This window comes from Sinocyclocheilus rhinocerous, unplaced genomic scaffold (genome assembly GCF_001515625.1).
Source record: "Sinocyclocheilus rhinocerous isolate Xijiao unplaced genomic scaffold, SAMN03320098_v1.1 scaffold919, whole genome shotgun sequence".
NCBI classification, from domain to species: Eukaryota; Metazoa; Chordata; class Actinopteri; order Cypriniformes; family Cyprinidae; genus Sinocyclocheilus; species Sinocyclocheilus rhinocerous.
This window is the reverse complement of record NW_015637585.1, coordinates 1,148,067-1,160,737: the sequence shown is the minus strand read 5'-3', so window position 1 is coordinate 1,160,737 and position 12,671 is coordinate 1,148,067. Positions and strand designations below refer to the sequence as shown.

Here is a 12,671-nt window from a genome sequence, read left to right as displayed (position 1 = left end):
AAATATCTTCATGGAACATGATCTTTACTTAATATTTTTGGCATAAAAGAAAAATCAATCATTTTGACCCATACAATGTATTTTTGGTTATTGCTACAAATATACCCCAGCGACTTAAGACTGGTTTTGTGGTCCAGGGTCACATATAAGAATACGAAGTCTCCTATGCTCATGAAGGCTGCATTTATTTGATCAAAAATTCAGATCTGATCATCTGATTTCATTTCTGTTGATTTGATGCTCAAGAAAATTTTCTCATATTGTTAATGAAAACAGCTGTGCTGTATTTTTTGGAGAACCCATGATTTATTTATTTAATTATATTTTAACAATAACAAAAGTTCAAAAATAACAATAACAAAAATATTGTTACATAATAATTTCTTTACTTCACTTTTGATCAATTTAATGCATCCTTGCTGAATTAAAAGTATTAATGTCTTGACAGACTGAGACCATACTTTTGACAGAAGTGTACATAAAATCAAATAAAAAATCTAATAAAATCAAGCACTTTGTAATAAAAATACAATACATTAATAATCAAAAAAAGAAAGAAAGAAAAGAAAAGAAAAGAAATGCTCACCATATGTTTGGTTTTGTCTTTCAGGATAATCCAGTCCTCTCCGTTTGAGCTCACACTGATCTTGTATGTTTTGACGTAGTATGCTTTCTTCGTTTCCTTTGAAATGGCTCCTTGTGTTCCTATGGCCGTCACATACCGCAGGAAACCCAAGTCCACCTGCGAGAGACAGACAGAGATCGTAAGAGAGGGCTGTTACTCTCTGGTGAGTGTTTTTGTGTGTGCGGTAATGTGTTGTTTTGGAATCTTCACTGTCTGTTGGGGCAATTGTCATGTAACTGCTAGTTAATCACCCTCAGATGCACTGCACTGATTCACTGTCAGATCGTTAGTATGATCTATGATGTCTTCACTGCATAGCAGCAGTGCAGTGCAGTGTCTTGTCAGGGGGGCTAAAAGCTTAACATGATTTACCAAAGTAGGACATGTTCCTGGATCAATGTCCTTGTTCCTCATGGAACAACATTGCTAAAATCCCAACCGACCAGGACTTTAGGCTCAAGACTGGGATTCCCTCTGCTTTTGGAGGGTATTTTAGGGTTAAAGCTATGACAGAGTGATAGAAATGTTGTTCTAGTACAAACAATTTTGAATTTTGATCCAGGAACATGTGCTACTTGGGAAAAACATGTTGAGTCAGAATCCACACATGCACACTAAGCAAAACACAGCACAAGCTATGTGAATATGGTTTAATTACAGCCAATAAACTGCTGGAAGAAAAACATGAACCAATAATAAAAAATGAGGTTCCCACTGTAAAACTATCACTTCAGCTCTACAACTTGAACAAATTAACACAGTTATCAAATGTATATAATTTGACCAGACTTGGCAGCCACTTGTTCATATTAACTCCTTCATTACTTAATCTCATTTTATTTTAGTACAAAAAGTTTAGGTCAGGTAATACTAGCCACTGTATGACCAAAGAGGTATTTATAATCTCATTCCATGTGTGTGAAACCTAACCTTCGTCCCTTATGTCTATATTGACACAAACAAAGTCCTCTGTCATAATCTGAATCACTTACAACAATAACTGGCCAATAGGGATATGCCGGTATCAAATTTTCATGTTGCGATTAATTGCTAATGCTTTTATCACGGTGTTCGGTATTATCACGATGTTGAAATTTAGTTTAAAAAAGTGCTGCGCTTGTTTACATCAGAGTGCGCACGAGTCTTTCATGCAGCATACAGCGGTGTTGTGCATTTTGACCAGTTGATGGGAAAAGTATTCTTAAAATGCATTCAAAATTCGGAATAATTTGTAATATATAATTATTCACTGTATTTAGAAGTGCCCAGGATAACAATATCGTGCATATTCATTACCGTGATATATGGCATTACCGAATACCGGCACAAGTCTACTGGCCAATGAAGCTAAACACACCAATTTTCAAAGCATCATCTATCATGGTCTTATATTGTTTCAGGTTCCGAGAATCTCCATTTCCTTCCCTCCTCAAGTATTACAAGAAGTCTGATCTAAGGGTTTGGAGACCTCCCAATAACCTTACAATGGCCACATAACACGAAAACGTGGTCAAAGATCCAGGTCAGAATGACAAATCATGTTGTCGTGGAGAAATTCCTGCATGAAATCTAGCATGTCAGTTATTGTCTGTCTCTCGAGTGTGTGCGTGACTCTTGAGATAAATTAAACTCAAATGACGCAACAGAAGTGTGCATAAATAGCCTATTGAGAGAGTTTGGCTCAATACAAGCATTCCTGGCACAAAAGTTCCCATCGCTCTCCCACTGCTTTCCACCCAAGTCTCAGTGAGCAGATGCACCGAAACCGCACTGCTGCCATCCCTTTCTCTCTCTTTCTCTTTCCCTCTCTCTGAACTGGAAGGTATTATGAGGCTAATTGCTTTTCAATATTGTGTTGTATCAGAAGCGGCCGAGCTGCCAACTGGAGCCAGCCACCGCTAACAAGATCAACAAGTGTTAACAACCTTTAACGAGGGAACAATGGCAGGACAGAAGCAGAGCCCCTCAAATGCCAGTATCTAAAGACAAACATGGACACTTTTTAGAAAACAGGATATTGGTGGGTGTGAGAGAAAGAAATAGAGAATTTAAACAGGAAAGGGAAGAGGCATAAGGAAAGAGGAAGATGCTACTCTACTGACCCTCATGCCGCTTTGCTTTCTTGGGATAATTTCCAGGCTGAGGCCAAAAGACAAGACATAGTGTGATTCAAAAGTGCCCCGGGACAAGGATCACTTGTTCAAAGGCAGGAATATGAAGAATTTGGACAGGGAAGACAGATAGTTTGAGAGAGGAAAGAAGGAGGCCATCTAAGTGAAAATGGAGCAGCCATCTCTGAAAAACGCTTTGACATTGCCTGCCAGATTGTTTGCCTCAATACACACATTCGTTGTGCTTCTCACCAATAGGGCGATGACTCCAACAACAATTTACCATTCTTAAGAGACCCGGCAGAGTGGTAAGGTTAAAGTGTAGTTTACCAAAACATAACAGTTCAGCCTTTTCATTCCAGTGTTAACTGTTTTTTCAGTTAAATGCCAAATAAAAACAATGTCTATGTTTCCTTTCCTTACAATTAAAGTGTACTAAAATGTACCATAAATGTACTATAAAATGTACTACAAATGTAGTTTATATTCATTATATGTGCTATTTATCAGTAAGATTGTATGAAAATCTATACTTTGATTCAACATTAAATTGATCAAAAATGACAGTAATTTGTAATGCTACAAAAGATATTGATTTTAAATAAATGCTGTTCTTTGGAACTTTCTATTCATTAAGGAATCCTGAATAAATGTAAACGTTAATAAATGTTTCCACAAGAATGTTATGCAGCACTGCTTTCAATATTGAAATTGAAAATAATAAGAAATGTTTCTTAAGCACCAAACCAGCATATAAGAATGATTTCTGAAGGATCATGTGACACTGAAGACTGGAGTAATGATGCTGAAAATTCAGCTTTGCATCACAGTAATAAATTATATTTTAAAACAAGTTATTTTAAATTGTAACAATATTTCACAATATTACTATTTTTACTGCATTTTTGATCTTGAAAAATCTTACTGACCTCAAACTTTTGAAGTGTATATGTATACAAAGTTATGTGTTGCTATGAAGTAAACAATGGGTAGAAATTTTCACCATTGTACTGGTGATGAAGCCACCTGGCTGAGCAGCAAAAAACACATCCAGATTAAATTCCGCATAAAAAATTATATCTTTAACATCTTTCTATTTGCATATCAGATTTTAAGGAGTTAAGTTTCTTATTACTTAATTATATTGTTAAATATCATGCCCCAATATCCTTAATGGTTAAAATATTACTCTCATTCTCAGAGGAAAGCAGTGACCTTTCACTAGTTCACTAGTTCAACTCACTCCTGCTGCTAAAAAGAAATCTGTGCTAGAACCTCATGATCAGATTTGGAGGAATGACCTCTTTCTCTCTCTCTGTCTGTGTCAGAATGAAATGTGTTGTCCAGATGTGCATCTGTTTTCCCAGTAACGTCAGAAACGCTGGCCTACTGTCAGCGCAAGCACTGTCTACGGTTGCTCCATAAATGTCCTCTTTCAGAGAGGAAACCCTTCCTGCGTGTACTGCTGTGAGAATGACAACATGCCAATCAAATTCCTTGTAGAAACAAAGAGCCATGAAAACCCTTTCCTTTTGTGTATGCATGAGTGTGTCTGACAAGTGGTATTGCAGATTTTACTTTCATCACATAAATGTCTACAGATTAGATAATAAATCAAAGATACAGTATATGATATTAAATACAAAAGAACAATTTGTAAATATAAATTCATACATTTTTATTATTTATACCAGGTCAGAAATAAAATATTAGGCTACTAATAATTATTATTCAGCAAGGACGCACTAAATGGATCAAAAGTTACAATAAAGACGTTTCTATTTCAAATAAGTGCGGTTCTTTTGAACTTTCAGCAAAGAAATCTAAAAAAAAAATGCATCACAGTTTCCACAAAAATACTGTTTTCAACATTGATAAGGATAGGAAATGGATCATGTGACACTGAAGACTGGAGTAATGATGCTGAAAATTCAGCTTTGCATCAAGAAAATGAAAATTACCAGTGCCAAACTTCTGAACAGTAGTGTATATATATATATTCAGTTTTTATTTAATAATACATTTTGATTAACATTTAATACTGACTTTGATTTAATTTCCAATTTGTAAATGTAGTGGACATGGAGGTTCGAGTGTGCTGCGATGTTCTATCCCATCTCTCTGTCTGTCTTTTAATTTCATGATACTGTGTACTGTCCAATACAAAGCCCAAAATAAACAGCAAGGGTGTACTATCATTTTTAGGTGCACTATCCCTTTAAATGTGAAGTAAATTCTTTAAGGCCAAACACAAGCACCTACTCATGACTGTCAAGCACTGTTTTCCCCCTTATATAACTTCAGTTATTTTTTAATATTTTGTCTATGTACACATCCGAGTATGTATGTGTGACTTCAAAAGCGGAACGCTCATGTCTTGTCTGTTAAGATGAAACAGTGTTTCCCTATAAAATTAGAGAATGTGTGTGTGTGTGTGTGTGTGTGTGTGTTTGCATGTACCTGTATCCACTCCCGAACAGAATCATCTGATGGCGTCCAGCCGTTTTCAGGGAAGTTCAGCCTGGAGCGCAGTGGAGACCAGCTGGGATTATACTGTGATGATGCAGTTATCCTGTCTTCTGTGATCTCACCACTTTCCATCCCTAAAGGAGACATACACTCACCTACACACACACACACACACATACAAATATATTGTGAGTAGTGTCATGTTTTTGAAGTAATAAACAGCACACATGGCGCTTTCATAAAATTTGAATTTACCTTTGAGGACATTTGAAGTGGCCTCCACTATTTGACAGACTCATAAATCATGCTTTTGATGAATCTGATACTGTCAGAAGGTTTGGGTTTAGTAAATATCATTTCTTTGGTAAATATCAGTGTCTGTCTATGTGAGTGTGCATGTGTGAGAAACAAAGAGTCAGATCTGCTCTCTTCTCACCACAGGAAGTTAATATTAGTCTTTCATGTTTTGCCACAGATGTAGTGACCCGTGTGACCCTTGTGCCCTGTGTGGCAGGGCGATGAAGATGAATTATAAACGGACAGCCTCACTGCACTTTATTACACTGAACTGAAAGTACACACACACAGCTTTGTGAAGGGAATTCGAGCTGGGTTCAGGTCTCAAAGGATCATGGGTGTTACTTCAGTGCCATCAAGCACATTATTGGCACATTATTGCTAACAGTCTCAGTTAGTGTGTGATTCTCTGAAAACTTGATAGATGGGTTTAATAAAAGCCCCAGACTGAGTGAGCTGAGAGCACAGAAATATCAACAGCAGTTCTCTTTTCATTCTCATCTTCACATATATAAATCAAGTAACATGCACTTCAATTTCAGGAAAGCTGTTGTCGAAAATTCGAAAAACCTTGTCACTTGATTTTTTTATTTATTACACAATTCTATCCTACCATGAAAAATTAAATGCTAAAAAATTTCATGTTATCACAATATGGCAACATAATAAACACAATTTAACTGTAATGTAAACTCCTGGCTACATTTCCCACAGTTTTTTGAAGTGAGCTAAAGATGATTTTCCTTTTAATTGACATCTTGCACTGCCAGACTGGAGGAAGACCAGATGCTTGACGAACCAGCTGTGGAGTCTAAAGATGAAGATAAATCTGGTCTGCGTTTCCCAAAAGCATTGTAAGTGTAAATAGATTGTAGAAACCACTGCCACCAATTTTCTCTGGGATCAATTTAGGCTTATAATGCTTTTGGGAAACGCAGCCCTGGGCGTTATATTTGACAACTGATTGTAGAAAACCTTTTCTTATTGACTGAGAAAACTGAAAGAATGACTATTTTGATATGTACTTGATGCAAATTAGGATTTATTCATCAAATCAACAGATAAGAAAATGTGATGCAGAAGATTAGTAAAAACAACTGAAAAACTAGTATGTGATTCTTCAAATAACATATGCACGTTAAATGAATTTTTGATGAAACATTAAACAAGTAAAGTCAACAGGAAAATTAGAAATGATTGAATACAGTGAATTGATTGATTCAATCTTGGACAGTGAACAATGAGATCTATAGTTCATGTCCAAGATTTTTTAGCTCCAATTTCAGCTTAGTTTTCTCGAATTCCAGTTTTTGTATTTCTAATTGCAGTTTGACTTTTTCCAGTGTCAATACTTCATACTGTTTTTCCAAAACATGGTTCATGGTTAACTTGCTTGGAGGGTCTTTCTTTGTCTCAGATTCCGAGCCACTTCTTTCAGAAGTCACCTGGATACTGGAGGAACCTTTAACGAGGAAGTTAGCAACATTAGTGGGGGATAGGAACAGTTATCAAGTTCAAGTTAGCAGTATGCTAGTTAACTAACTTGGTGAGTTACAACTGGTTTTAAGTTTGTAAGCATGAGTTTTACCTTCACTTTCCTGTGCTGCTTGGTTCTGGCACATCTTATTCTTGAGTGACTAAAATAAACAAAAGAGAGAAGAATGTTACTTAGCTATCAGTTAAATGATAAAAAAAACCACTGAATAGTATTACAAAGTAGGCAAAACAAAACAAGCAAACAAATATATCACTTTCTGAGCTACCAAACACTAGCAAAAACGTTGCTACTCACGAGAATGTCCAAGCGGAGCTGACGTGACGGATTTTGAGGCAATGTATCTTCTGTAGCTGCTGGTAACATCCTGTCCGTAACTCCGGAGATTCGCCACCATATATATTTCAATAATCATTTACATTGTCCTCTTCAATTTAGGTTGGTCCTCCTTCATTTGCTATATTTTTACATCTCGTTATTGTGTAACGTTATTGTGGTCCTTGTGTTTTTTCTTATTTGCATTACAATCACTACATTTGTTCATTAAAATCAAATATTAAAATTGTATGCAGGATATTTTAGAATTTGTATATAATATGCAAATGTTTAGTAAAGAGAAACTGTGATGAACGTTTGTTTTCGGGCATTTTATTATGTGGAAAATAATGTGTTTTTTGAACTTTAAACCGCATAAACACATTTCATTACACCAAATACACAAAATAATGTTCTTTTTAGCAGCATCATATGACCCCTTTAAGTCTCTTACTTTTTCCACAATGCAATACGAATTCAATACGAATCTTTCTTACTAAAGACAACCATGAGCTTATTTTACAAAACAGGCTTTTCCCAGAGACTAAGATGCAGTCCCAGAACTCAAAGCTCCTTATCATGGTCTAAAAAGACCATTGAAACTAAGCTGCAAAAACATCTCTTTCACTCTTGTGACATCACAGTCATCAAGCCTGCATCTACTGTCTAATATTGGACTCGAGCTAATTCACAATGCATACGCTTTGTTATTTCACTTGCGAATACTGTTAAGTCACAACAGAGGTCACTTATATAGAGAAGCCTTAAAAGCACAGTATCAAAAGCAGCGTTATTAAGAGAGAGGTGGGAAAAATAGTCTAAGACAAGACAGACAAACATAAGACATTGACAAATTATGAAATATATGTACAAAATGGATACTTTTAAGTAGTCTCACACTAACCTTGGTGCGGCTGAGGTGGGTCTGAGCTGGTTCGGATGCTGTAATTGGCTGAAAAGCCTTCCTTGGTGATAGCATTGTCTGTGTGGATGCTGAGAGAGAGAATGCCGGTGTATGAGATCACACGACCTGGCTGTCTGGAACCACAGTATCGACCAATATGAGGCCCCACTGAGAGAGAGAGATGAGTTTGAGCAATTTAGTGCACAATTCAATCACAAATTCAACCTTTCATCATGCAGAACATTTCTAATAACCAAAAGAGCCATAATGTTTGTGATTTGTGTGTGTGTCTTTGGTTGTTCTGTTCATCTAACAAGCATTTCCTCTGGTTCTAAGACTTTACAAACTTCCTGCTTCTCTCAGCATGAAGTCTGAAAGTCAGCACTGTTTTTACCCTCAAATTCCTCTGTTTTTTGTCTATACCTGTAGGATATCCGTCCCATATCTCCAGATAGTCAAATCTGCAGACGGCCCCCACAGGTGCGGTTGTGTCCGGTTCCATATCGAAGCTCTGGAAGTCCAAAACTATCTCTGCCATCTTGGGTGCAAAGATGATGAAGGTGCACTCCAGGTTGTTTGGATACTTATCAGGGAAACCAGGGGTTTGAATCACTCCGTTCGGCTCGGTGAAGTTTCTGGAACATTCAGTACCTGCACAGAATGTAAACCAACAAGTTGCATAATGTTAATGCAAAATATATGTCAAAGAATATAGTAACCTGCATACACAAATAGCATTTTAAAACATTAAAAGAGAATTAATAGTTTGATTAAAAGACCTTCATTTTGTGTTAGTGTGTGTGCATGTGCAATGTAAGATCTTTGACTGTGTGTGTCTGTTTTCTGATACCTGTGCGGTGTATTTCATAGCGGATGCTGAATCCGGCTCCAGCGCTTTCATAGTCGGAGGTGAATTTGATGAGTAAGGAGTTTCCATTAGAGATAATCGGAGACGGAGCAATTTTGCCGCAGAACCTCCCATGAGAGAAAGTGTTCTCATCCACACCATCAAACACCTGTACAAAATCATACCTACACACAAACACACACATTATTGAAATTATTGTGTTAATGTGTTCTGTAATACATTTAACAGTGAGTTACCAGTGTTCAGTTCAGTACAGTTGTGGATAATAATATAATATAATAAACTCAGAAAATGCTTGTAAATTTCACAAGAAATAAAAAAAAAAACAGCAAGTAACATACTGAATTAAATGGGAAATTTTGAAATAGAAAGACTGAAACAGTATTTTCTAGTAAGATGTACTCTAAGAATCTGTTTTATTTACTTAGAAACATGTATTTTTTACAGTGTTACACACAATGTCTTATAATGAAATGTATACTCAGTTGAATGTTCTTATTAATCATTGTAGTCCACTGTTATAATGTACTATATATATATATATACTGTATATACACACACACACACACACACACACACATAATTATCTATGTTTATGCATTCAAAGACTTTAATGCATTTTTATGTCATTATTTATATAGTTTCTACTTTTTTCTTGATGTGACCATGAACACATATTATAATGTATTATGAATACCTTTGAAATGCCTTTACGATACATTATATACACACATGCTGCATAGAAAGTATAACTGGAAACTGAAACATCTTCCCCCGGTTTCATCCTAGAGTAACTTCTGCATGACTCATTTAGATTAATTTTGAAGACTCCTACAGCATCAGCCTGTAACCCAAGACTCTGATGGTCAGTGTGATCTCTGACCTCTCACCACGACGCGACCCTCTGTGGGAGCCGAAGCGTGCTTCCTGCCATTCAGACCGATCGCTCACAACCTGGATTTGAGTTAAACTGATGATCTGGGTAACTTAATGAATCATAAACTACATAACAGGAACCCTGGTAGAGGAAGGTGTCCCAACTTGTCAAATAAATGTATATTCTTCTAATCTTAAAAGGATAGTTCAGCCCAAAATTAAAATCCTATTTTCTTTTACTCACCCTCAAGCTGTTCCAAATCTGTATGAGTTTCTTTCTTCTGTTGAATTTTAGCAACCAATCAGTTGCTGGTAGCCACTGACTTCCATAGTTTTTTTTTTTTTTTTTTGTCCATACTATCAAAAGTCAATGGCTACCGTCAACTGTTTGGTTACCAACATTCTTCAAAATATTTTCTTCTGTGTTCAAAAGAATAAAAATTCTCATACAGGTTTGGAACATCTTGAGGGTGAGTAAATTATAATAACATTTACATTTTTTGGGTGAACTATCCCTTTAAGAGGAAATCTGTAAAATACTTAAGAAACATGTAAATTCAGTAGTTTATTTATTTAAATTTTATTAACATTATTTAATATCGAAAATGTTATTCGATTTAATACATTTAATTAAATATTGATTTTTTTTGTAGTAAAACAAAGAGGTCAGTAATTTTCTCCTTGTTTCTAATGAACTGAATGAGAGTTCAGTGCTGCAGTGTTTTATCTGATAAGCGCGAGAGAAAAACAGTGATTACAACAGACTCGCCCACTTTCTACAGAGACACAAGCACAATGTCTGTGATTTTGGATTGAAAAATATCCTGCTATTGAGCAAGACACACAGGAGGATGTGAAAGCTGCTGATATAGTGACTTATTGAGAGCAAAAAACAACAACAATGAAACTGTCAAGAACCACGGTTCTGTTCTGAAGGTTTGCAGCAGATTCAGTCCCTACAGAAATGAGAATGCATGAAAAAGAGGGGAAAATAAATAAAGTGTGAGTGTCTGATTATGTTTTACAATAAAACCCTGAAAGATAGGGGCAGAAAATAATAAGAAATAAATCAGAACTCATAACAATAGATCATAACATTAAACCATTCGAATCATGACAATAGAATGGTGACTGCTGCTTGGGTGTTGTGGCTGATAAATAGGTGGATGCTACACAGTTGAAAGTGTGAAAGAGTGTTTTTTAGCTCGTTACTATGTGGTTGCTGGGGTGTTTAGAGTGTTTTTTAAACATGTGTTTGCTAGGATGGTATCATTCATATCCACAGCATAAATAGTGCAAAGTTACACGCCAAAGTTTAATACCTAAGAGTTAGCAGTTCAAATCTCTATGAGTAATAGTAATAGTGATGCTTGCCTTTGCAATAATATGTGTGTGACAGCGAGTGTGTTCCGGAGGGCTGTTAAGAAGGCGTAGAGAGAGAAAGAGAGTGTCATTAATGATTAATATGTGCAGAATTATTAAAACATTCCCACACAACAAAGCCATTAATGATGAACATTATTTCTACTCTGTAAGTGTGTGTGTGTAGAGGGACTGAGAGGGATCAATCCTCATGAATGCTGCAGTAAACTACTCGTGTTTTCTCTCCTGGAGCACACATCATAAAACGACAAGCTAAACTGAAATGGAAAACTGCATTTCTGTCTCTAAGTGGTATATGACGGTTATAGATTATGTGTGTGTGCTGTGGCACAGAAACATATGTGACTGATTTCACACTAATTACATTACTGTCTGAGGCCAGAGGCATTTGCAGGACCGACATCTCCAACGACCCCTCAGATAAGACAAGAATGCACTAGAAACACACACACACTGGCTCTAAGACACTAGATAAAATGAGTACCCAACTACTACTGTAAACAAAGCAGGCAGGTTGAGCTAAGTATAACAGCAAGACCAAAATATTTGATTTCTCAGCATGGGTGTGCTCCTGTCAATTTGGTCCTTTTCAGTTAACACGGTGCTTTATTGTTCAGCTTTTGTGTCCAGAGAGAACCTATGAAGCTTTTTCAATGAGAACGTAAGAGCAATGTTCTGCTGCATTCATGCCATGTTGGAATTACCATAATTACAAGATGACAACTTGGAGATTCTACTTGGAGCTGTTCTCATCCTCGGGCTCAGATATAATTTGTTTCCATGGCAACGTTCATAATGCCAAAATTGATCCATGTGCAGCTTTGTTGTTGATGACAGCAAAATAATTAAGCACTACTTTAATTCACCATTATAAGAATAAAGAAAGCGTACCAGGTAGCATTGGCTATAATAAAATGGCATATCAAATATGAATATGAATATGTAGTGCTATCTAACTACATTTAACAGCAGAAGCCGCTAGCATTTTTGTCATCACAACCATCAAGTCTGAATTACAACTTGTAATTAAAAGTTCAATGAAGATGTGAATGGTTTCCACCAGTTAGAAGCTCATGCAGTATCTGAAAGCTGTAACCAGCTCTGCTCTGTTATATAATATGTTGAAATAAAAGGCTGTTAGATTGTCCGATGTGTTTGTTCTCTGCAGTGCGGCGCAGGAAGGAATGAATACCGTGTTCGTGGTGGTCTCCTGGGCTTTTCCGCAGGGTTCGTTTAATAATGTTCACCATAAACTCTGCAAGTTTTGCCACAGCTAAAAAACTGACGGCAGTCCAAGAACAACACAGCAGCATCTGGTCCAAGTTAAA

The 12,671-nt window shown here is 36.4% G+C and overlaps 1 protein-coding gene across 1 annotated transcript in view; it reads right to left on the bottom strand.

Moving 5' to 3' along the window:
- LOC107749105 (neuropilin-1a-like) overlaps nucleotides 1–12,671 on the bottom strand; it is a 27,707-nt gene that overhangs the window by 10,406 nt on the left and 4,630 nt on the right. Inside the window, exons 3-7 of the mRNA XM_016564169.1 lie at nucleotides 9,067–9,248; nucleotides 8,640–8,867; nucleotides 8,217–8,384; nucleotides 5,197–5,360; nucleotides 587–742 (exon numbers count right to left, since the gene is read on the bottom strand). Coding sequence (XP_016419655.1) covers nucleotides 587–742; nucleotides 5,197–5,360; nucleotides 8,217–8,384; nucleotides 8,640–8,867; nucleotides 9,067–9,248 — 898 coding nt within the window. The remainder of the gene's footprint in view (nucleotides 1–586; nucleotides 743–5,196; nucleotides 5,361–8,216; nucleotides 8,385–8,639; nucleotides 8,868–9,066; nucleotides 9,249–12,671) is intronic.